General features: G+C 62.1%; 3 protein-coding genes across 10 annotated transcripts; 2 read left to right on the top strand and 1 right to left on the bottom strand.

Annotated features, from left to right (window-relative positions):
• Positions 1 to 124: 124 nt before the first annotated feature.
• LOC147194285 (arf-GAP with Rho-GAP domain, ANK repeat and PH domain-containing protein 1) lies at positions 125 to 7448 on the bottom strand. Of its 2 annotated transcripts, XM_086131804.1 has the most exons (26): positions 7306 to 7448; positions 7095 to 7177; positions 6598 to 6635; positions 6004 to 6336; positions 5848 to 5913; positions 5416 to 5572; positions 5029 to 5130; positions 4644 to 4748; positions 4247 to 4307; positions 4063 to 4183; positions 3723 to 3987; positions 3436 to 3635; positions 3286 to 3371; positions 3012 to 3194; positions 2869 to 2937; positions 2713 to 2812; positions 2330 to 2386; positions 2140 to 2266; positions 1971 to 2070; positions 1696 to 1897; positions 1564 to 1609; positions 1297 to 1472; positions 997 to 1209; positions 771 to 876; positions 456 to 597; positions 125 to 380 (listed from the first exon to the last, which is right to left on the bottom strand). In XM_086131804.1, the coding sequence occupies exons 2-26, from the start codon at positions 7175 to 7177 to the stop codon at positions 333 to 335; spliced, it is 3186 nt and encodes a 1061-aa protein (XP_085987930.1). In that variant the 5' UTR covers positions 7306 to 7448; the 3' UTR covers positions 125 to 332. The 2 variants fall into 2 exon arrangements, with proteins under 2 accessions (XP_085987930.1, XP_085987929.1); XM_086131803.1 differs by having other exon boundaries at positions 997 to 1472.
• LOC147194284 (platelet-derived growth factor receptor beta-like) lies at positions 773 to 15355 on the top strand. Of its 5 annotated transcripts, none has more exons than XM_086131799.1 (28): positions 773 to 922; positions 8520 to 8638; positions 8965 to 9021; positions 9368 to 9436; positions 9547 to 9641; positions 9839 to 10037; positions 10109 to 10369; positions 10437 to 10567; positions 10666 to 10747; positions 10813 to 10887; positions 10990 to 11182; positions 11582 to 11697; positions 11888 to 11999; positions 12246 to 12339; positions 12408 to 12516; positions 12612 to 12706; positions 12800 to 12932; positions 13007 to 13111; positions 13185 to 13289; positions 13361 to 13463; positions 13541 to 13620; positions 13795 to 13916; positions 13985 to 14107; positions 14186 to 14297; positions 14356 to 14455; positions 14663 to 14768; positions 14854 to 15086; positions 15162 to 15355. In XM_086131799.1, exons 1-28 carry the CDS (start codon positions 873 to 875, stop codon positions 15229 to 15231), a joined length of 3249 nt encoding a protein of 1082 aa, XP_085987925.1. In that variant the 5' UTR covers positions 773 to 872; the 3' UTR covers positions 15232 to 15355. The 5 variants fall into 5 exon arrangements, 4 of the variants coding, with proteins under 4 accessions (XP_085987925.1, XP_085987924.1, XP_085987926.1 ...); XM_086131798.1 differs by lacking the exon at positions 773 to 922 and adding an exon at positions 6379 to 7680 and having other exon boundaries at positions 8520 to 8618; XR_015103119.1 differs by lacking the exons at positions 773 to 922; positions 15162 to 15355 and adding an exon at positions 6381 to 7680 and having other exon boundaries at positions 8520 to 8618; positions 14356 to 14570; positions 14854 to 14897.
• Positions 15356 to 15501: 146 nt separating this feature from the next.
• Positions 15502 to 22532, top strand: csf1rb (colony stimulating factor 1 receptor, b). Of its 3 annotated transcripts, none has more exons than XR_015103121.1 (22): positions 15502 to 16183; positions 16876 to 17145; positions 17216 to 17533; positions 17817 to 17953; positions 18026 to 18188; positions 18430 to 18742; positions 18904 to 19019; positions 19120 to 19228; positions 19298 to 19458; positions 19638 to 19750; positions 19827 to 19956; positions 20034 to 20135; positions 20257 to 20367; positions 20462 to 20606; positions 20687 to 20748; positions 20863 to 20898; positions 20973 to 21095; positions 21296 to 21407; positions 21482 to 21581; positions 21691 to 21811; positions 21889 to 21976; positions 22158 to 22217. XR_015103121.1 is itself a non-coding variant. In XM_086131806.1 (22 exons), the coding sequence occupies exons 1-22, from the start codon at positions 16132 to 16134 to the stop codon at positions 22226 to 22228; spliced, it is 3009 nt and encodes a 1002-aa protein (XP_085987932.1). In that variant the 5' UTR covers positions 15502 to 16131; the 3' UTR covers positions 22229 to 22532. The 3 variants fall into 3 exon arrangements, 1 of the variants encoding a protein (XP_085987932.1); XR_015103120.1 differs by having other exon boundaries at positions 20807 to 20898; positions 20984 to 21095; XM_086131806.1 differs by having other exon boundaries at positions 20807 to 20898; positions 22158 to 22532.
• The last annotated feature ends 77 nt before the right edge of the window (positions 22533 to 22609 follow it).

Below are 22609 nucleotides of genomic sequence, written 5' to 3'. Positions count from 1 at the left end.
ATTGGACGGAGGTTTCAAATGGGGGGGGGGGATAAGCGTTTTATGTGTCAGAATTCTGCAGGGAGTCCTTTTGAGAACGTCCGTTTCCCCCAAAGGTGAACGTTGCGGAAGGAACAAAGGAGTCTTTTCAAGGAAAGAAATTGTGGATTATTGACAAAGGCAGAAAATGGAAATTCAAGGCCGCTCAAAGCAAAGGGATGAAGCTTGACTGTCGTTCGCCAGCAGAGGGCGCTCGGCGTCATCAGTACCCAGCGAGACGGCGCACAGGCCGTCAACGAGCGGACCTTTGGGCTCGTCTTGCTCAGCAACGTGTCTCTTCTTGTTCCAGTTGTTCAGAGGACGGTGATCTCCTCCTCCTCCTCCAACTCCTCCTTGTGCGTCTGCAAAGCGTCCCGACGCAGCGGTGAGTCTTCCCGCCGGCAGCGCAAACGCCGCGCGGCCCTCGCGCCACCTACCAGGAAGAGCCGCGGGTGGTACAGGACCAACTCGCGGGTGAGCTTGAGCAGGTCGCCGTTCAGACTGCGGAAGAGTGACGGAACCAGAACCAGGGCCAGGTTGTGGGCCGACATCTTGTTGACCTGAGAGAACGTCTGGACCCTGACGACGAAGCCACACGGCCGGCGGGCCCCGTATGACGGCGGGTGCGCGCCGGCGGAAAGAAAAACATTTTCACTTTTCCGTAGGGTGGCCAGAGGGTGACTCTTTTTGCCTTTTCTGTCTCCTTGCGCGCAGGAGGCCATCCGCAATGATGTTCGTCCACGCCGACTCACATGTGGAAGTGTCCAAACAAGGCGTTGAGCGTGGCTCGCTTGGCGGAGGGCAGCTGCCGGAGCAAGCGTCGGTAGGCGCAGAACCTGGCGCGCTCATCTGAAATGTCTTCGCACACAAAGTACCGGCACTGGCACCACGTTCGCAGCTCCAGGTACCGCCGTACGCCGGGGCTCGGCGCCGTACGCGGGTGAATGCGAAAAGCGGCGGCCACGCGGTCCTACCCACCGGCGGCGCGCGTCCAGTCCTTGCGGTCGCTCTCGGGAAAGAGTTGCGCTTCCTGTTGCCGGACGTACTGCTTGAGGGCGGCGGCGGCGTCCAGCGCGCCCTGTTCGTCCGACTCCAGCGGGGCAGAAGCCGGGGATCGCAGCAGGGCCTCCGCCAGCCGGGACACTTTGGAGGCCAGGCCGCAGCGCCGGTAAACGCCCTCCACCTTCAGACCTGAAGCGCGAGACGGAAGACGAGGGCGTGAAGGCGCCCGGCGGAGACAAAGACCGCCGGAAAGAGGAGGGGGGGGGGAGTCGGGACCGTAGCTCTCGACGTGATGGACGCATCGCCGGACGGCGAGCGGCACCGAGTCCGTCTCCTTGAGGTCGCTCGGCGGGTCGGAGCCGACGGGAGATTCCGGAGTGTCCAAGGCGCCCCGCAGGAGGCGGTACCATCTGCCGCAGCTCTCGTGCTCGTCAAAGTGCAGCGACACACGCCTGCGCGCACACGCCACAGCGTCACCCGACCCACGGCGGCCATTGACGTGTAGCGAGCGTCCCCGCCCGAGCGTCGGCGCGCCCCACCGACCTGTGTCCGAAGACCACGGTGACGAGGTCTCCCGACGGGTCCCTTTCTGAAGAAAGGCGAAGCGGGACCAAGGTTCCTTTGGGTGCGGCTCGTCGCGTTGGGATCCGGCGTCCGCCCCGAGGGGAGGCTTACCGTGGTGAGCGAGCGCGCTCAGGTCCATCTTCAAGTTCCGCTTGGCGTCTCGGCCAACGCGATGGACGCTGACGCCGCCGTCCCACAGCAGCAGCCAGGCCTCCGAGTTGTCCGGGGCGCCGCCGTCTTCCAGCACGCGCACTTTGCTCACCCCCACCGCCCCGCACACCTCCGCGTACGACACGCCGGCCGGGAGAATCACCTGAAAAGCGGCTCACGTGGCCAGTCTGGTCGAAGAGCGCCCCCCCCCCCCCCCAACCCCCGGCAGTTCTCACCTTGAGGATGTGCACCAGGTGAACGAGCAGTTCGTCCTCACTCTCGGCCACGCAAATGAAGCGGTTGTCCAACGTGATCAACTCAAACTGAAAAGTGGCCCTGCGGAGAGGAACGCTCGTCAGGGCGCCGCTTCCCGCCGCCGCCGCCGTAGTCGAAGGCACCGCGCACCCGTCTTTTCGGAAAAGCGACAAAACCTCCCGCAAGTCGAGCACGTCGCAAGCCGCCGAGTCGTTTTCCACCGAGAAGAGGAAACGATCTTCTTCCAGCTTGCCGTGAAGCTCCTCGTCTTCGTCTCCTACGCGCGCGCACGTCACGCTCGTCATCTGCGATCCCTTTGAATTGAACAAAAAAGCTTTACCTGAGCAGCTGGACTCCGCTCTCCTATGTCCCAATTTGGGCAAGTAGGGCGGAACCTCTGTTGGGGGAAAAAAAAAAAAAAGAGGGGGGGGGCATATGACTATTTCAATGTGTGCTCACACGTGTCGCAAAAGACGATTCCGTGCCCATCTCGATCGGCGGGGGTGCGCTAATATTCGAGGGCGGCCCGTTTGGAAGCGCAACGTTTCAATTCCACTCGCTCGGCGGGGTTTTCCCACTCGATTTGGCTTTTCCAGGGGGGGTACGACGCAACGGGTGGTTTGTCACGTCACGCCGCGTCATTTTCCAATCGCCGCTTCTCCTCACGAGGGCCGCAAAGGGGGGGGGGGGGGGGGGTTTGTGTTGACCCGTGTGTGTGTTGACCTGTGTACTCGTTGAGTCTGAGTAGCTCGGCCTGCAAGGCTTGCCCCGCCCTCTCAGCCAGCTGGATGGGGGAGGGGCTCAGGGGGTCCGTTTGACACACCTGCCAGGAAGGAAGCCACGTCAGATGAGGTGACGGGATGCGTCTTTGTGCGTTACCTTTGACCCCGAGCAGATGAGCCAGAAGGTTTCTTCCACGTCGCCGCCACAAACGACTTCTCGCAGCCTCTAGAACACAACACTGGAGTTGCAAACGCGCACTTGATTGGGGGATGGGGGGGGGGGGGCACGGCGCCTCGCACCTGCTGCATCGCCTCGGCCGAGGACGCCAGGGCGTGAACTCGTCGATAGCGCCCCTTGCTGTATTTATCCTGAATGAACTTTGACCTGCTCTCATCGGAGGCCTCCGGAGCGATCCTCTCCGCGGCGGGTATCAGGGGGGCCCACACCCGGTTGGCCAGACGGTTACCGTGTGCAACGAACAGCTGCGGGAGAGGAGGGGCTTCCAAAGTCAGAGAGAGAGAGAGAGGCGGCCACCTTCCCGGCGGAACGGCCGCGGCCCGCTTCGCCGCTCACCTGGACCAGCGGTTCGGTCCACACCTTGTTGTCCATCTTGAGGCTGCGGACCTTGGACACGGCGCTGCCCAGAGCTCGGTGCTGCCCTGCGGAGAGGCCGTTAGCGTCGGCCGGTGAGCGCGGCCGGCGGCGCCGCGGGCCCGCGCTCACCCGCGCAGCCGTGACAGATGACGAGCAGCAGGTTGACCGCCGCCCACTCGGGGTCGGCGGCGCCGCAGTCGGCGCACTGTCGGTTGGACGGGTTCTTCCACAGACGCGCGGCCACCTGGTTGCAGGACAGGGCGCTGCTGATGGACGAGGACAATCCCGCCAGCCAGGCGGACAGATCCTTGGACGAATCCACCGACAGACTGTCGGCCGGCGGCGGCAAAGAGGGGGGAGACGAGCCGGTCAGACGGGGCGGGGCCGCGCCTCGCCGAGGAAAGCGGGGCGCGTACCTGAAGCTCCGGAACGGCGTGGCGAGTGTGAAGGAGTGTTTGCCGGCGGTCCGGACGGTGGCCAGGTTGAGGGGGATGCTGTAGCAGGCCACGCCCAGTTGGAAGCCGTCTTTGTTCTGGTAAATCCAGAAGTCGTGGCCCCAGACGGCGGCGTAGAAGTGGCTCTTGGGGTCCTTGACCGTGATGGCCCCGTGGAGGTCCGGGGCGGTGGGACCGGGCCGCCCCCGCGACGCCAGCAGAGACCGCACCCAGCCGTCCTGAACGTCTGCGAGAAGAAGGCCGTGAGGGTGCGGCGCGCTCGGGCGTACGGACCGAAAGGCCGCGGGGGGGCGGGACCCACCGTCGCTGTGAGCCATGAAGTCGTAATGCTTCTTCTTGAAATAGACGGAGAATCTTCCCCTCTCCTGTTTCTTCACGTTTGTGATGCTGGACACGTGGAAGAGAACCTCGCTGAACTGGTCCTGATCACAAACGGCCGCCGTCACTCGGTTGGCGCGCCCTCGCGGCCGGGAGGAGGAGCTTACCGTGCGTTTTTTCCACAGAGACATCAACTGCCCGTCCAGCGTGGCCCAAAAGACGTTGTGTCTAAAACAAAGAAAGAGCTGAGCACAAGAAGAAGCAGAACCTCTGTTGGCGACCGATCGAGCGGTCCATCGATCTATCGCTAGCCGGCTTGACTTGGATAAAAAGAGGGAGAGATTTTGTCATTCCGACTGACGCTCTGCCAAAGGACGACGTCTCACTGAGGCCAGGACGGACCGGCTTTGGTTAAGACCGGCAAAAGGAATTTTCCCCCGCCCCTTCTCAATTCCAGACGCATTCGCCCCTTTTTCGTTGATGAGGAGCATTTTCATTCCTTTGGGTCGTCGCCATCGCAACGCGAGGCTCATCTCCGGACGGACGTGAAGCTCTTTGCTCTACCTGAAGCCTTTCCAGACGTCCAACCAGCTCGCTCGGACCACCGCGCTTTGAGGGTCGGCGGGCGGGCCGTGTCCTTTCTTTCTCGACACTCGGATGGTCGCCGCGCTGCGAAGACAAACGGTGACAATGCGCCGACCGCCACCGCGAGGACGATGGCAAAAAGCGACCCCGAACCTCAAGCGTGACAACCGTGACGGTGAAGAACGAGAAACGAGGACGAGGACAAAGAGCCCCGTCGCAAGGCCACCGAGAATGACGGCGAGAAGAAAGTCGGCCCCGACGAGAGCGCCCAGAACAAGGCGGACGACCGCGACAAAAAGCGCAAAAGCCGGGCCCGTGGGCGCCGGCGACGCGCTTCCCCACGTGCGTGATCGGCGGCGTGTACCTTGGCGTCTTTGCTTTGGAAGGCTTCCCGCTCTTGGCCGATTGGGCGACGTGGAAAGGGGGCGGCGCGGCCGGCCGAGGAGGCGTCGCGCTCGTCGAGCGACTGCAAGTGCCCCGGCAAACCAAACGACAGCGGTCAAGCGCGTGAGGAGGTGCCGCGTCGAGTCCGAGCGCTCGGTCCCGTAGCGGGCCGAGGACCGCTCGCTCGGGTTCAATTTGTGTAAGCAAGTCGAATCCCGCGGCGAGATGTCACGGCTCATGAAACGGTCCGGTGCCGTTGCGGCCCGGCCGGCGCGCGGCTTTCATCTTATGAAGGAGCGCGATGCATGCCGGGTGCGGCGCGAGATGGACTGGCGAGTGCGGTGCACCGAACGTGGCCGCTACGCACTTGAGCAGGTTGTCAACGAGGTCTCCTCTCACGGGACCGTTCGCCGGCGAGGGGCCGGGCCACTTTTGGTACAGGTCCTCCTCGGCGGACGAGTCGGAATCCGCGTCGTCCTCCCAACTTTCCAACACGGTGATGTAGAGATCGTCGTCCTCTTCCTCTGAAGAGTTTGCACGCGGAGGACGAAGCGAGTAGAACGTGAGATCGGGAAAAGCAACGGTGGTGATTCGGGGGCGGGGGGAGGCGTGGAAAATTGCCAACGCGGAGGTCGCCTTGCAAAAGCCTTTCCCCACACCCCGATCGGGCCCGCTCGCTAGCTGCTGAGCGATGAGGCCCCGACCCCCCATCCCACCCCAGACCCCTCCCCGGTGCGGCGGGGTCTGCTCTGCCGAGTTTGAGGTGCCGACGGTGTCCCGATTTTTGACTTTGGCTCACCGCGACCCGGTCCCGCGAGTCCTGCCTGGCCCTCTGCTGGTGCCGGTGAGTCCGCGACGATGGCATCTGGACCGGAAGAAGAAAAAACAAACAAGAACGAGGACCGGATGACTTGACGGTCTTGAAGGGAACGTGCGCACCCCCTCATTGGTTTACCATCTGATGTCGAAGGACGGATGGCTTTGGCAGATTGGGACGGCGGGTTAGCCGCCAGGCTAAGCATACCCGCTAAGCTGGGTATGTTTGACAGGGAGCTAACCACGGCGGCCAAGTTAGCGGGCGGCGTGCTTGAGGAGCTTCGAGTAGGAGCGGCGGCGGGGGGGGAGTGGGAGATGGCGCTCGCCGCCCCGGCTAAGCTGGGGATGCGCTGAGCGATGTCGATAGCGATGCTGCGTATGGATGGGGGAGGCGAGGGGGTCGGGCCGGGGGCCGAGTCGACGACGACCGCCACCCCGTGTGGAACGTCGACAGGTGACCCGGCGTCTTCATCTGAGGGGGGGGGGGGGGGGAGATGGTGACATCATCACAGTCGTCATTAGAGCGGATGATTGATGGATGGCGAACGTTGAATTCTTGTGAGGTGTGAGCGTGTGTGTGTTAAAGTGATGTCACAAACTGGTTGCAAACCAGTTCCCCAAACCAGTTTTTGACACTGATGTGGACTTGAGTTGAGCCGGTTAACTCTTTGGGTGCCCAATCCGAGGTTGGACAGCGTTCTGTTATTGTGTGTGTGCGTGCGCATGCGCGTACCCGTGCCAAACTGATCTCCGTCGGAAAGCGTCCGATTCCTGAAAGACAAGACCACGAGAAGAACGTTTGTCAGCATGGCCGCCCGGACAGACGCCAACAAAGCCGCGCGCGCGTTTGTGTCCGTGTCGCTCGCAAATTAGGACGAGAAAAGATTCAAGCGCTAACGACACGGTCGCCGCAGAAAACCACTCAGCCCGCCGCCGCCGCCGCAGTCATTCGCCTTCCTGTCCTTTGAAGCCACGTAGAAAAAAAGCCCCAAAGTTTGCTCCACGACCTAAACGAACTTCAGCAAACATCCGCGCATACCTCGAATTTGGCCTGGCCGCTATTTTTCACAACGGCGACAGCGTTAAAAGCCGAGCGGCGGTAAAACGACTCCCGAAATCAAGGAAAGGCGCCACTCAGCCGGCTCGCGACGGCCCGCAGTCGATGAATTCGCGCGCACGGAAAGCGAGCGAGCGACAAAACGTTTCTCTTTGACGGGCAGAGACGCGTACTGGCCGTCCGGCGGGGAGGCGGAGCCCAGGTTGTCCCTCGCGTAGCGGGCTCTCGGTTTGGGGACCGGCCGGGGCGGAGGCATCTGGCGGAGAGAAGACGGGTCGCCGTGAATGGAACGGAACACTGGACGCCGCTCGGCGGATTGGCTTTTGTGGCGACAAGCCGACAGAAAGCAGGCGTTTCCCCGGCCGTGCCACCCGGGGGTCTTACCGCGTCACTCCTTCGATCCGGCTGGCGCTTTGTCCGTTTCCCCCCCCCCTCCCTGCCCCCTTCTTTCGCGCTCTGTCCTTTGGGTCTCCTGTCCACCCGGCCGCTTTGCTTCTCTCCGGCTCGCGTGGCGTTCGTCTCGCTCTGCGCGGATCTTGGGCGAGCGCACGGATTCACGTGACTGGGCGATATCGTCCAACCTGCTCGGTCACCTTGTTGTTGTTGTTGTTTTATTTTTTGGACTCAACCGGTTCTTCTCGCCGATGTCATCGCGCAAGTATGCGTACGCTTGTGCGGCTGGCTCCGCCCGCTCACCTTTTCTTCCCTTGCGGCCTTATTGCAAAACGGGCTTTGATTCACCGCCCCAGAACGACAACGGTGAGGCAGCACACGTCTGCGTGCGCCGCACTCTGATCGCTCGAGTACCGCGCGTCTCCCCCGCCGCATCATTGCGCTCGCGTCCGCTCACGCGGCCTTTGCCGGACGCCGCGCCCTGTTATATGAATGCGAAAAGAGAGAAGTCGCAGGGAGAGGGAAGCCCCGCTCGGTCCAGGAAGGACTCTTCAGAGTCCAGCTCAGACTCCAGATCAGGGAGGAAGCGGCAGGATGAGCTGCGCTCGTATTGCGGCCGCCGGCGCCGACGACAAACCGAGTTTTGAGCCCAATGACGGCTGGGCAGAGAAAGCTTCAGACTTCCACCGCTACAATTTTTTTTCTATATTTTACGGCCACCCGGCTGTAAAATAAACGTTTGAGTGAAACAGATCCGGCCGGTCGCTGTTCCAGTCGCGGACGCCTCGGAGTAGGGCCGCGCGTTGCGCTTCTCTGACGCGTTGCGAGTCGACCGAGGTCTCTGTGGCGGATGCGCACGCGCGAGAGCCAAACGTTACTGGCGAGAGGAGAGCTGAGAGTCGGATGCCGAGTTGAGCCGCTTGCTGCAAATGAGGGGACGGCCGCCCATATACGGAGACGGGCCAGAGTGGACGACTTTTCGACTTTCCGCGTTTACGACTCACTCTGTGTGTGTGTGTGTGTGTGTGTGTGCGCGCGCGCTTTGGACCTCGGTTGACTTCCTGTCTGGCTTGGAAGAGATGCAAATGAAAACAGACCCTCTTTCTCTCTCTCGCTCCTATTCTCCGCCCCCCCCCCCTCCCCGTTCCCGCCCCCTCTGTCTCTCTCTCTCTTTCTCCCGCCCGCTCGCTCGCCCGTTGAGTCAGTGAGTTTCCAGGCATCGAGCGACGGGAAGAAAAAGCCTCGGAAAGAGGAGGAGGACTGCCGAAAAGAAGACGGGAAAAAGGAGGACGAGGACGGAGCAGGTTGGAAGAAAAACATTTCGGTGCGGCTCGGGTTTGGATGCTGGTGTGAAAGCTTGTTTCCATGGCAACCTTTTTGACTTCGCCCCACCGACCCGCGATCGACATTTTGGGGGAAAGTCCCTTCACGCATCGAATACGGATTGCGGATGTCACGCGAGGACGAGAAAGTTTGTTGATGCTTTTAGCAGACGTGTGCGCGCGTGTGTGTTGACTTGGCGCTATTTGACTCCGCCCCCCTGCGGTGACCCGCGCATATTTTCCACACCGTTCGTCTTTCTCCGCCGACGTCATTGGATGAAGGTTTTGTCGACGTCACCCGTCGTCACGTGTTTTTGCCTTTGTGCAGGTCGAACGTTTTTGCCTCGCCGAAGCCGATCGGACGTCGGCCGACCGATGCGCGCCGGTGAGTGCGACTTCCTGTTTGCTGGCTCGCCGGCCCCCGTGTGCTATGGAATGTTTAGCAAGTCGCGAGGGGCGCTATGACACATGTACAGCGCGCCGCGCGCCACGCAAAAGGTGACGCGCGGCGTGTAACCAGCGACTCGTAGCAAGTAACTTGCCACCATGTAGCCAGACAAGGTGAAACGCGCCAAAGTCGGCGGCGTGTCGTTACCTGGAACAGGCACGGTCCTCCAAGTAACGCGTCCTGCGCCGCGCGCAACATCTTACCTGTAGCGGGCCAGATATTGCGCGACGGTGTAAGAGAAAGTCCAAATCAACAAAACGGCGTCTGTGATGTGATCGGTCAGATTCGGGAGTCATGCCGGCGCCCCTGCGAGCACCAACGGGGAGTCTGAAAGTGCTGCGCTTCCTGTTGGGTGAGGAAGAACGCAAAGCCGAGTATCTGTCTGTCCTGCTTGCTGATCGCTTGGATGGGCTTACGACGCTGTGCGTGCGTGCGTGTGTGTGTGTGTGCGTGTGTGTGTAGCGGTGCTGGTGGGTCTTCCGGAGCGGGGCGTCGGTCTGGAGCTGATTCCACTCGCCTCGCAGGTTCTGCTCCAGCCTCACTCCAACTTTACCGTGGTCAGTCTCTCTCTGTTTCTCTGCGGGGTTGTCACATGCTATCTGTCGGTCTCTTAGTTCTTCCTCCGATCTAATTGCCCCTCTTGGGGAGGCCCTTGAACCCCCCCCCCAAAAATCGAAAAGTGTTTCAAGGCTCGAGCGTTGACGCAACTTCAGGCACCTGCCGGGGCTTTGACGAAAGCGGGCTTTTGGGCCAGGTGTGTTCCGGCTGGAGCGAGGTGTCGTGGCGCCTGCCGCGGCCGGAGCTTGAAGAGGGCAACGCGGCGGTGGAAAAGCAGGGATCCCGCAGCGTCCTGCGGCTCTTCAACGTCACCTGGAGGAATTCCGGCAGATACGCCTGCGAGGAGTCGGCGTCCGATCAGATCAGGGAGATGGACGTCTTCGTACCCGGACGAGGTGAGCGGCGGACGACGCGTCTCCGAGTCCGACGATCGTTTCACGCCCCCCCCCCCCCCCCCCCCCCTCAGGTCCGGACGAGTGGTTTCTCCCAGTGGCTTCCGGCGTGGTGATGAAGGACGGCGAGGAGGCCACCATCCCCTGCGCGGTGTCCGACCCGCTTCTCAACGTGAGCCTGTACCGGCGCGGGGACCGAACGCCGACATCGGGACCGACGTACGAGCCGGGCCGCGGCTTCACGGGACGCCTGGACGACTCGTCTTACGTGTGCGTGGCCTCCGGCGGTTCCGAGGAGACGCGCTCGCGGCTCTACTACGTCTTCAGCGTCGTGGGTGAGTTTCGTCGGCCGGCCCCGTCGTCCCGGCGCGCCCGCCCGCGGCTCACCGACACGTCCGCCAGTCGCCAAGGCCATGGAGGCGGACCTGACGGCATCCGGCAGCGTGCTGAAGCGGGGACGGCCGCTCCTCGTCAACTGCACCGTCCGACACGTCGACATGGCCTACTTCTCGTGGAAGTTCCCGCGGAGCGAGGTACCGCGCCCGCGTCGTCGCCTCCGCTCGCATTCTCGGACCCGCGGCTCGGGTTTCCGATGACCCGTTTTGTGCGCCTTTGCCTCGTGTCGTTCCAGGAATTTGAGTCTCTGACAGAATTTCTGCCCGATCGAATCCGTTCGTTTGTGAACATCCCCTCGGCGACGCTGGCGGACTCCGGTAGGTGCCGCCGCCGCTCGTCTTTGGCCACGCTAACGGCGAGATGTTGCCGATGCTTCCTGCAGGCGTGTATTCGTGCGCGGTCCAGGAAAGTCTGCAGGGACGGCGCGTGGAAAAGAACATCACAGTCACCATACTGGGTGAGCACACACCTACCAGCGCACGCAAACAACCGTGACAACGCACGTTCCGACAAGCTAAAAGAGCGGGACGCGCGCTCACATCACGTGGAATCTCTGCAGATCGCGGTTACGTTTCCGCGCGCGCGACACACGACACCAACGTGTCTTCGCCGGTCGGTCACACGGTGACGCTGCGGGTGGCGGCGGACGCCCACCCTCCGCCCACGGTGGCGTGGCACAAAGATAACCGGAGCGCCGTCGTCGTCACCGCGGGAACCACCGTCGTGTCCAGCGCACGCGTGTCGGACGGCAGGTACGCTAACCGTGCCGCTACTAACGCTGCCGGCATGGCGCGGACCGCAAAACTCACCCCGATGCGACCTCCGGGCTGTCCATCGTGCGAACCAGGATGGATGGTGACGCCAGCGCTAACATGAATGCTAATCGTGCCGAGAACATCGTGGCTCCCGCGCCGCTAGCTGCGATGCTAAAATGAAGCCAACCATCACCCGGCGACCCTGTTCATGCCAACAACGCTAACCGAGATCGGAACAACCCCGCCGCTAACAATGCTAACCAGAGCGTGAAGAGCAACGCTAACCAGGACGCCCTTCACGCGAACCTGACGCATAGCAACGATGCTAACTGCGACGCTGACATCACACTAACAGCTATGCTAACCCGACACGAGCAACCAATCTGTTGGCGACAGATACGTCAGCACTCTGACCATGGCGAGGGTCCGCTTGGAGCAAACGGGAAGCTACACGGCCACGATCTTCAATGAAGATGAGCGGGAGGACGTGCTCTTCTACTTGCAAGTTCAAGGTGAGCGAGCGAGCGAGCCAGTCACCAGTCACTCCCTGCGTGGGAGTGTGTTTGTGCCTTGTGGTGTCTACGTGTGTTTTTGGATGTGTGTCCGTGTGCGTTTTTAGCGCTTGTGTGTGCGCGCGTGTATTTGAAAATGCGTACCAAATTTAAAGTTTGTTTGTGCGCTGGTTTCATTTTGTGTCGGCAGCGCCCCCGAGGATCACGTCGCTGACGCAGACGAGCACTCGGGCCATGTTGTGCGTCAGCGAAGGAGCTCCGCCCCCTTCTGTCACCTGGTTCGCCTGTCACAGTGCACACGGGTAAGAATAACGCAGCTTAGCTTAGCGGCAGCGCGCTCAACTCGAGCGTATTTCTCGAGCACTTGAAAACAACCGCCGCTGGATACAAAGCGCTGCGCGCAGCAAACATCATCTCCGCCACAGTAAACAAGCAAGACGGCAAAACTAAGATCAACACGGAGGCCATCCGCCCGCCAACACGGTGACGCGTTAGCGTGGAGCGGTTTTGTGCGACATCACAGGAAGTGTCGAGCCTTTTGCCCGCAGGTGCGCCAACGGGACAGGCCGCTGGACGAGCCAGTCGGGTGTTTCGCTCCCGCCGGAGAACATCACCGTCCTGGCAGACGGGGGCCTAACCCAGGTAAGCGCTGACGTCCCGCCCCGCGCGGGGCCGCCCGTGACCTCACGCGCTCTCGCCCCGCCCGGCAGGTGCGCAGCCTGCTGATCCCGGACAGTCCAAAGACCTTGACCGCCGTCCGTTGCGAGGCCTCCAACCCCGCGGGACGACGAGCCAGAGACCTCCGGCTGGTGTCCACTTGTAAGTATGGCGGGCGCGCGAATGCGGCGACGAGCCATACTTACAAGTATCGGACGATGGATGTCTTTGGTAATGACCGTGCGCTTCCCGTCCAGCTCTTTCGTCTCAGGTGGCCATGTTGGCGCTGGTTCTGGTTCTGGGGCTCGTCGCCATCATCTTCCTGGTCATACTCGTCATCCTGTGGAGAAAAGTCAGTCATGCGCCGCGTGGTCGCGCTCGCCCCCCCCCCCCCCCCCCACCCCCCTCCTCCTCCAAGTGTACTGAGACTCGCCCCGCCCATCAGAAACCTCGCTACAAAGTCCGCCGGAAGCTGATCGAGTCCGTCAGCCCCGACGGGCTGGAGTGCGTCTACCTGGACCCCGAGCGGCTGCCCTACAGCGCCGCCTGGGAAATCCCCAGGGAGGACATCGAGCTAGGTCGTGCGCGAGCGGTGCCGAGGGGGGGCCCGCGCTCGTTTCTAGCTGCCGCGTGTGTGTGTGTGTGTGTGCAGGTGAAGACTTGGCTTCGGGAGCTTTCGGACAAGTGGTGGAAGCTCGGGTGTCGGGTCTGCTCCAGGACCGGAAGACCACCAGAGCGGCCGTCAAGATGCTCAAATGTGTGTCCCGCGTCCTGATGCCGTGTGCGCTTCGAGCACCTGATTGTCTGTGTGTGCGTGTGTGTGTGATCAGCCAACAGCGGCGCTCGTCGGTCGTTGTTGTCCGAGTTGAAGCTTTTGTGTCACCTGGGCCCTCACGTGAACATCGTCAACTTGCTTGGAGCGTGCACGTCAGGAGGTGACCTCAGCCCCCCCCCCCCCCCACCCCCCGCCGGCCACCAACACACTGACGCCCCTCCTCGCCCGCAGGTCCCGTCTATGTGGTGACCGAGTTTTGTTGCCACGGAGACCTGGCCGGCTACCTGCGACGCCACAAGCGCGCTTTTGTTCACGCCGACGCGCTCGCCAAGAGGTACGCGCCCGCATGCCCGCACGGAGAGACGCACTTGCACACGCGTGACTCCCGCGCGTGTGTGCGTGTGTGTGAAGAGAGGCGGACGGCGGTTACATGGACGTGAGCAAGCGGGAGGGCGCGGCCATCGTCGACGACACCGACGACGCGGCGTCAGGTAAGACGGGAAAGTCTGCGCGTTCTCAAAGTTTCCCTCCCGTCGGGATCGCCGGCGGGCTCCCGCAGGGCTCGCCGATCAGCCGCCTTGAGGAGGGAAACGGGCAGGACGGCGGCGGCGGCTCTCTTGGACCCGAGTCCAACAACTGACTTGTGTTTGGACGCGGACGTGTAGCTCAGGACCAGCAGGCGGCGCCGTCGCCTCTTGTCAGCGACTCGGCGACGCTGGACCGAAGCGACCTCCACAGCTTCTCCTTCCAGGTGGCCAGCGCCATGCACTTCCTGTCGTCACGCAAGGTAGGCTCGCGCAACCCGGGCGGGGAGCCGCGGGCGTGCGCTGAGCGTGCGTGTGTCGTGCGCGGCAGTGCGTCCACGGAGACCTGGCGGCCCGCAACGTCCTGGTGTGCGAGGAGCGGCTGGTGAAGGTGGGCGACTTCGGCCTGGCTCGAGACCCGCTCAAGGATCAGGACTACGTGGCCCGAGGACGCGTCAGTGCGCCGCAACCGCACGGCAGGTCGCGCTTGGGCCCCCCCCCGCCGCCGTGACGTCCCTTTCTGGCCCCGCAGGCCTCGCTGCCGCTCAAGTGGATGGCGCCGGAGAGTATTTCCCACGGCGCGTACTCCTCCCGGAGCGACGTGTGGTCCTACGGGGTTCTGCTGTGGGAGATCTTCTCTTTGGGTAAGACGCCGCGCCGCCGCAGCTCTGACGAGCGTCTGACCGCCGCCTTTTCCCGCAGGCGAAAGCCCGTATTCGGACCTGCCCGCGACGCGCCGATTCTACGCCGCGCTGAAGAGAGGACACCGCTTGGTGCCGCCACCTCACGCCGACTCCAACATGTGGGACGCCCGACATCGAGCATGCCTCGCCCCGCTCGCGCGCAGCATGACGTCTTACGACCGGGCGACGTAACCCGAGCATGCCGGACAAAACGCGCCGCTCTGACCCGACGACGTACGACGACGTGATCGAGGCGCGCGCGATCTGCAATCTGCCGCCTGCGAAATGCGCTGACGAATGCGTGACCGGCCGCCGCGTGTGCCCAGTTGCGACATGATGCAAGCGTGCTGGAGCGAGCTTCCCGCTTCCCGGCCGTCGTTCGCGTCGCTGGCGGCGTCGCTGGACGTTATGCTGACGGACGACCGCAGAAAGGTGACGGCGTCCTCCGCGTGCCGCCCGCGTGGCCGACGCCTCTCGCGAAAGGTCCACCACGTCCGCTTGTTTGCGCCCCGCCCAGGCGTACGCCGAGCTGACGGAGCGCTTCCTGACGGGCGACCACCCGGCCGCGGTCCGATCCCGACTGGCGTCGGCGGCCGCCGAGGCGCCGGGCGTCGGCGGAACCCCGTCGCGTGACGATCGTCGGGCGCCGGAAAACGTGAGGCTTCACCGGCCGGAGGCGGGACCTTCCCACGGTGAATTCGGCCTTGCCGTCGACACGGGCGGACGCGGCGCCGCGCTGCCCGCCGAAAGGTAAGGGCGTCGTGCAGTTGATCGATTTGGGCGAGGGTGAGGATGACCGTCGGGCCGCTGCGTTTTCCCCTTCAGAGCCGAGGAGCCGCCGGCCGGCCGGGAAGCGACGTCATCGGGTGGAAGCGAGGCGGAAAGCCGCGTTTGAGAAACACGTCGGCATGGTAAACGGATCGCGTTTCTGACGGCGCGCGACGCCCCGTCCGTCCTTTCTTGTAGCGCAACTTCTTCTTCTGCTCGGCTTCAATTAAAATTAAAAACATCGACTGCCACCTGCCTGATGACTTTGCTTTGTTCTCTAAGCGTGAAAACATTTGGACCAAGAAAGGGGGGGGGGGCCCTGTGTTGGCATCCCCCCCCCGAGCTCTACCCTCTAGATTTTTCTTCTGTCTGAGGGCCAGTGGAGATCTGAAGCCAGAGGAAGGTTTGAGGTCCAAGATTGCCGGACGGCTGAGGCCGCCGGCGGTCTCTTAAGGTCTCAGACGACCGGAGATCCGAGACTGTTGGAGATCTTCAGCCACCGGGGGTCATCCACCATTCAACTTCTGAAACCAGAGAGGGTTGAAGACTTTTGGACATCTGAGGCCGTCGCTGGTCCGAAGCCGTTTGAGGTGCGAGACCATCGGAGTGCCGAAAACCGTTTGAGATCTTCGGTACCGATATCGCTCATGTGTGACCCTTGACGTTCTGAGACCATTGAGAGTTAACAGAGACTTTTGGGGAGTTTCTTTCTCGTCTGAAACTGTTGGCGCTCCCCGAGACCTCGGGAGATCGGAGACGGGTAGGGGTCGGAGCTCGTCGGACTTCCGAGGCCATTGGAGGTCAAAGTCCGAACGTCTCTGAATAGGCGCCGCGGCCGCAGAAGGGCCGGGACGCATCCGGGGCCCTTTTGGTGTCCGTCGCTGCTGAAGGTCACGTGAAGAGGGAAGTGTTGAGGGGGCTCGGCGAGTTAGGACGGGGGTCAGAGGAGGCGGGCCCAGCGCCGATCAGGAAGTTGAAGAGCCGCTCGCTCGAGTGTCTGTCAGTCAGTTAGAAGAAGAAGAAGAAGATGAAGACGTGGTCGTTCCCTCTCCTCCTGCTGTCGGTCGTCTCTGCCCAAGGTAAGAAACCCGAACGCGGACGTCGGTCACGAGATGTCCACGCTATTTGGTGGAAGCTCGCAAATGTTTTGCCTTCCCTTGTAGGATGGGCTTTTGACGTACACTAAAGCCCGGCGCTCGTTCGCATCGGCCGAAACCAAACGACTGGCGTTTGCGGAGCGACGCGTCGCTCCGCTGATCGGCGGCACGTGGGCGGAGCGAGCGGCGGGTGCGACGTTAGCACGCGAGGCGTAGCTCCCCAAAACGTTTGTTGAGTGCGGATCGAATGTTGAACGTTTGTCATTTTGAGCGTTTTTCCCGATCCCGACGAGGACGGCGGCTTCGCTTCCTCTTTTGTTTCGTTCCCTCCAAACTGCTGACAGACGTTGAAGTCGCCGCTTTCACTTCTGTTTTTCTTCCCATCTTGCGAAACGCAACCGTCATGTCAACAAAAATCTCTTCTTTGGCCCGGAGTTCAGGTTCCCCCGAGAAGAAACGCGGCCGCGCTTCAACGACGCCACTCCGATTGATGCGAGGGGGGCGTGTTTGAAATCGGGGCGACGGGCTTCCCGCGTGGCGTTTGCGTGAGCCGAGCCGGTAGCGCTCCGGGGCGAGAGTGAAATGGCGGTTTCAACTCCCGATGGAGTTGGACGGCGTCCCGAAACGAGCCTCCGATCACAGGTCGGACATTTTTGCCCCCCCCCCCCCCCCAGACGTCTCCTGGCCAAGCATCCGACTGAACTCGCGGCCCGTGCGGAACCAGTCGGAGGCGACTTTGACGGCGGGCTCGGCTTTCAGCCTCGGCTGCCACGGCGACGCCTCGTTGCGCTGGTCCAGCACGGCGTTGCGCCCGCCGCCGCCGGCGCGCGGCGGCGAGCTGAAGCTCGGGCGCGCCCGACCGAGACACACGGGGACGTATCGCTGCGCGTACGCCGAGCGCGGCCTGGAACACCTTCACGCCTCGGTGCACGTCTACGTCCGAGGTGAGCCGGTCGGCCGCGCCTTTCCGTCGCCGCTCATCCCCGACGTCTTTTTTGGCCGATCCTCCCTCAGATCCGGCGTCGCCCTCCGACGTCTTCGTCACGCCTCACTTCACGCCCGACGTCAGGGAGGGCGACGACTTCCTGTTCCGCTGCCTGCTCACCGACCCGTCGGTCACCAACCTAACCCTCCGAGTGGAGGAGGAGGAGGAGCGGGCCGGGGGGCGGGGCCGGGACCTGCCCCCCGGCATGAAGGTGAGCGCGGACCCCCGCGCGGGAGTCCTCATTCACAAAGTGGACAGGAAGTTCAACGGACGCTACGTCTGCGCCGCCTGGAACGGCAACAAGACGCGCGTGACGTCCAGCGCGCTCCACCTCATCGTCACGCCGAGTAAGAAGCCCGTCGAGCGCTCGCCCGTCTTGACATTGACTGTCTCATTGATGTATCGCTCCTCCGTCTGTTTTCCGCCCGTCCGTCCCATCAGTGCGTCCCTTCCCGCCGGGCGTCTGTTACCTGTCTGCCTCTCAAGCGTCTCTCTGTTTCGTTTTCGACGTCGCTCGGCCGTCTGTCGCTCGCCGTTGAGCCGTCGGTCTCTCCCTCAATTGTCTTCGGCCCGTCCATCTCTCCCGCGTTGGTCTCTCACGGCCGCGGCGGCGTTTGCGCTTGCATTTAGGACAGCGTCATCCTCCCGAGGTGTCACTGAATCAGAGCGAGTTTTTCCGCGTGGTGGGAGAAAGCTTCGCGGTGACCTGCGTGGCGAGTAACCCCTCCCTCATCTACAGCGTCTCCTGGACAGACCCCAAAGTCGAGGTGAGACCGGCCTTTCGATGCGCAAACGCCACCTTTGGACGTTTTGACGCGAGGTCTCCCGCCGGCCCGCAGGCCGCGAGCACCGCACGGTCCCGCCGCTACGACGGCAAGCGCCTTTACATCAACAGCACGCTGACCCTCGCCGCCGTCAGTCTACAGCAGAGCGGACGCTACACGTGTACGGCCAGCAACGAGGCCGGCAACGCCACGGCGACGGCCAGGCTGCGCGTCTTAGGTGAGCGGGCGGCGGGAGTCGCGTGCGGGACGGACCGCGAGTCACCTGACCTTTGACCTCGGAGCGGCAAAAATCGAGCCGGTCGAGCCGAGGTCCCGCCGACTTTTGAGCGAGACGGGTCGAATCCAAAGTCAAATTGTGAAATGTCGCTCGCACCTGGGCTGCAGCCCCCCCCCCCCCCCCACTCAGTCCGCACGTGCGATCCCCGCCCATCACGTGTGACGCGCGTTCCCTCTGACAGACGCTCCCTTCCTGACCGCCTTCCTGGAGCGGCACACGATCGCCCCGAGCGGCGCCAACGTGAGCGCGAAAGGCAACGCGGGCGACGAGCCGGTGACGAGCGAGCGGGAGGTGCTGGCCAACCTGAGCCTGGACGCCACGGCGGCTCGGCGGCTGAACGGCAGCCGCACGGTGGACGTGCTGGAAGGCGGCGACGTCACGTTGACCGTCACGGTGGAAGCGTACCCGCCGCTCACCGGCCTGGAATGGAGCTCGCCGACGCCCGCCAACCGCAGCGCGGCGCACGCGCTGAGCTACGCGGCCGATGGCTACAGGTCGGCATCGGCCCGCGTTTCGGCCCTCCGCCCGCTCCCGCCGCACTTGCCCGATTTGTTGCTCCTTGCGTCCCTTTGTGGCAGGGTGTGGCTTCTGTGCCGTCCCGCCCTCTTTGCTTCCTGACTTTAATTCCGACGACTACAAAAGTTTGCATTCGCAGGTCCCGAGCCAGCCTGCTGCTGCGTCGCGTGCGTGACGAGGAGAAAGGTCGCTACGCGCTGCGCTACGTTAACGCCCTCGTGAGCGGCTCCTTCAACTTTGACCTGCGCGTTCTTCGTAAGAAACTCTTCACCCCCCCCCCATCCCCGGTGACCCCATCGATCCGCCGGGTTGTTGTTGTTGTTGGTGTTTTTATTTTGTGTTGCGCGCGACGCAGGCGCTCCTCGGGGCGTCATCACAATGGAGAACGACACGCTGACCTGCAGCGGTTCCGGTTTCCCGCCGCCCACCCTCTTGTGGTCCCAATGCAGCGGTTTCGTGGAAACGTAAGTTCGAAGCGGGGCGGGGGGGGCCGTTCTCCGCCTCCGCCGCATCACTCGGACTTCCCCGCGCAGGTGCGGCGACGTCGCGGTCGACGGCCCCGAGGACGTCGGCGCGCGGGAGGGGGAGGAGCCGAAGAAACAGCTGGCCCTCCCGCAGGCGCTGAATGATGACATCACCATCGAGTGCGTGTCCACCAATAGCGTGGGACGTTCGCGAGATGTCTTCTTCCTGCGTAAGTGCGGTAACAAAAGTTCTTTTTCGGTTGCTATTGAGTCTTTGGCCTTCTTCGGAGTGCCACGTGATGGCGCGGGACTCGGCGTCGTCGGATGATTTTGTTTATGTCCCTCGCAGTTTTCCTTGTTCTTCTTCTTTGGGCACGGAGGTTCTGTCCGCTTGTTCCGATCATTTCAGTTTCCACGGGTTCCGGTGGGCGGAGCGTGCCGGCGACGCCCCTGGCGGTGTCCTTGGGGGCCGCGGCCTTGTTCCTCCTGCTCGTCGTCATCCTGGTCTGGAGGATCAGACGGGTCCGTAGGTCGTCCTCCTTTGCTCCTCCTCCCCATCATCATCATCATCATCACCTTTCTCCTCATCGCTTCGCAGCAACCCAAGTACGAGATCCGGTGGAAGATCGTGGAGAGTTGCTCCGGCAACAACTACACCTTCGTGGACCCGAGCCTACTGCCTTACAACAACCTCAAGTGGGAGTTTCCCCGAGACAAGCTGCGCCTGGGTAAGCCAGCGGCCGGCTGTGTCTGGGGTTGACCTTTGACCTCCCGCTCACTCTTTCTCTCTCTCTCCCCCATTTAGGGGGCGTGTTGGGGTCGGGGGCCTTCGGGAAGGTGGTGGAGGCCACGGCCTACGGCCTCGGCAGCCAGGATGAAACGCGCGTCGCCGTGAAGATGCTCAAACGTAAAGCGCACCCACACGACCAGCGTCCGACAACGAGAGATGTTCGGAAACGCTTGGCCCCCCCCCGGCCGCGGCGGGGCTCGACTTGACCCGCGGCGCTCCTTGCCGTTGTCATCCGCAGCGAGCGCTCACTCCGAGGAGCGAGAGGCACTGATGTGCGAGCTGAAGATTCTCAGCCATCTCGGTTACCACGACAACATCGTCAACCTGCTGGGAGCCTGCACTCGAGGAGGTCACTCCGCTTCATCCCGAGCCACTTCGCCCGACTTGGCTTCCGTTGGTTGCGCTGGCTTTGCCTCCGCTTGACCCGTTGCCTTGACTCGCAGGGCCCATGCTGATGATCACCGAGTACTGTTTCCACGGCGACCTGCTCAACTTCCTGCGCGTGCACGCGCGCCACTTTGTGGCGGACCTGATGAGTCTGGAGCCGCCCGAGCGCGACGCCAAATACTCCAACGTCAGACTCAGGAGGTTCGCCGGCCTCTTCTACTTCTTGCATTTCGTACGCGTCCATGCGCGTCGCATTGACGGTGTGTAATTTTGTGCTGCAGTGACAGCGGGATCTCGTGTTGTTCCCAATATCAGGAAATGCAATCAATGCTTTCCCACTCAGGTAACACACGCGCACACACACACACATTTACATTTGAGTTTATGTGTGTGTCCTTCAGGTGTCGAGCAAAGCGCATATTTGTGTGTGAGTGACCTGATGAGGTTTTCATACCAGGTGGCTCAGGGTTTGGACTTCCTGTCCACACGAAATGTAACACACACACACACACACACGCATTGTCCATGCATATGAGTGTGGTTCAGCAATGTGCGCGTGTGCGTCAGTGCATCCACAGAGACGTGGCGGCGAGGAACGTGTTGCTGACCGACCGCCATGTCGCCAAAATCTGCGACTTTGGTTTGGCGCGAGACATCCGCGACGACGACAGCTACATCGTGCAAGGAAACGTCAGTGGACAAATACCAGGCGCCTACACAGCTACCACACAACAATTACACTATTATATATATTTGGGGGGGCGGGGGGGGGGGGCTGTCACTGTTTTCTGGTGCCGTGTCTTAAAAACACTGGAGCGTGTCAGGAAACCTCCCAAATAAGGGTTCTTTTACTTTGACGCTCAGCTTCCTGCGTGGTTTTATTTTGGCAGGCGCGTCTGCCGGTGAAATGGATGTCCCCCGAGAGCATTTTCCAGTGCGTGTACACGGTGCAGAGCGACGTTTGGTCTTACGGCGTCCTGCTGTGGGAAATCTTCTCCCTCGGTAACCTCGCCGGCACTCGCTCCTCGACCATCTCTAACCTCACGCGACCCCTGACCTCCGTCTGTCCCCTTCAGGGAAGAGTCCTTACCCCAACATGGCCGTGGATACCAAATTCTACAAGATGATCAAAGACGGCCGCCACATGGACCGGCCCGACTTTGCCCCGCCGCAAATGTGAGCACCCCCTCCCCGGCCCTCCGCCCCGATCCCGTCCGTCGAGCGCACCGGCGGCCGATGGGGGCGTTGCTGTCAATCAACTCGATTGACCGGTCTTCCTTTTCAGCTACCGGCTGATGACATCGTGCTGGAGTTTGGAGCCGACCGAGCGGCCGACGTTCAAGATGATTGGTCGGCTGATGGAAAGGCTCCTCCCCTGCGCCAATAAGGCGGATCAGAGCGAGCGGGTGAGGCCCGCTCGCGCGCCGGCACGCGATTCGACCGACAGTCTGAATGTTCAATCGCTTTCTGTTTGGCGCTCAAGCCGACGTACAAAAACATCGACGAGCGAGGGGAAGATGAAGACACCGAAGAGGCGGACGGTGGAGATGCCTCGAAGGGGGAGGAGCAAGGTGACTGTCACTCAGTGCCTCTTTCATTGGACTTTTAAGTGCTTCATGACACAGCGTCACCGAGTGTCTCTCCTGCTTGGTGACCGCCGAGGAGCTCTTTTAATCCTTCCTGGAAGTCTGAAAGCATGTCTCGATTGAAAAGCTTCCCGGGTTTTGACCGCATGTGTCTTTACGGCTTCAGAGGGGGCCGCGGAAGACGAGGAGTCCATAAAGATGACGAAGCTGACGAAGAACATCTACCAGCTGTCCTGACGCTCTCGTCCAATCGGCCCTGATGAACTTTTCTGTCCTTGTCATCGATGAGGACAGAATGGCGTAGTGCCGACTGCTGCGGAGAGAACGATTTGCCCGTGAGCCTTGGCATCTTCGCTATTCGTATTTGTCGCATCCGCGCTGGTGTCCTCGAGCCACTCGACGGTGTTTTGCATTACTTGTCAGCATTAAGCGAGCCGACGTTTGTTGTTATTGTGCACGCTTTGGCGTTTGAATTAGACAATCTCTGTTTTTCTGCCTCGATTTCACAGTAAATTTCAACTGGGAGTGACCCAAAAGAAAACCTCGTGGCCTCTTCTTTTCCACGTGAGGCTAAAAGATCGCGCGTGGCAGTCTTTGACGGGAGGCAATTGGAGCTTT

This window comes from Hippocampus guttulatus, chromosome 15 (assembly GCF_054856545.1).
Source record: "Hippocampus guttulatus isolate MCC_2025c chromosome 15, RoL_Hgut_1.0, whole genome shotgun sequence".
In the NCBI taxonomy this organism is placed as follows: domain Eukaryota; kingdom Metazoa; phylum Chordata; class Actinopteri; order Syngnathiformes; family Syngnathidae; genus Hippocampus; species Hippocampus guttulatus.
The sequence above is the reverse complement of the archived record's forward strand: the minus strand, read 5'-3'. Positions and strand labels throughout refer to the sequence as shown.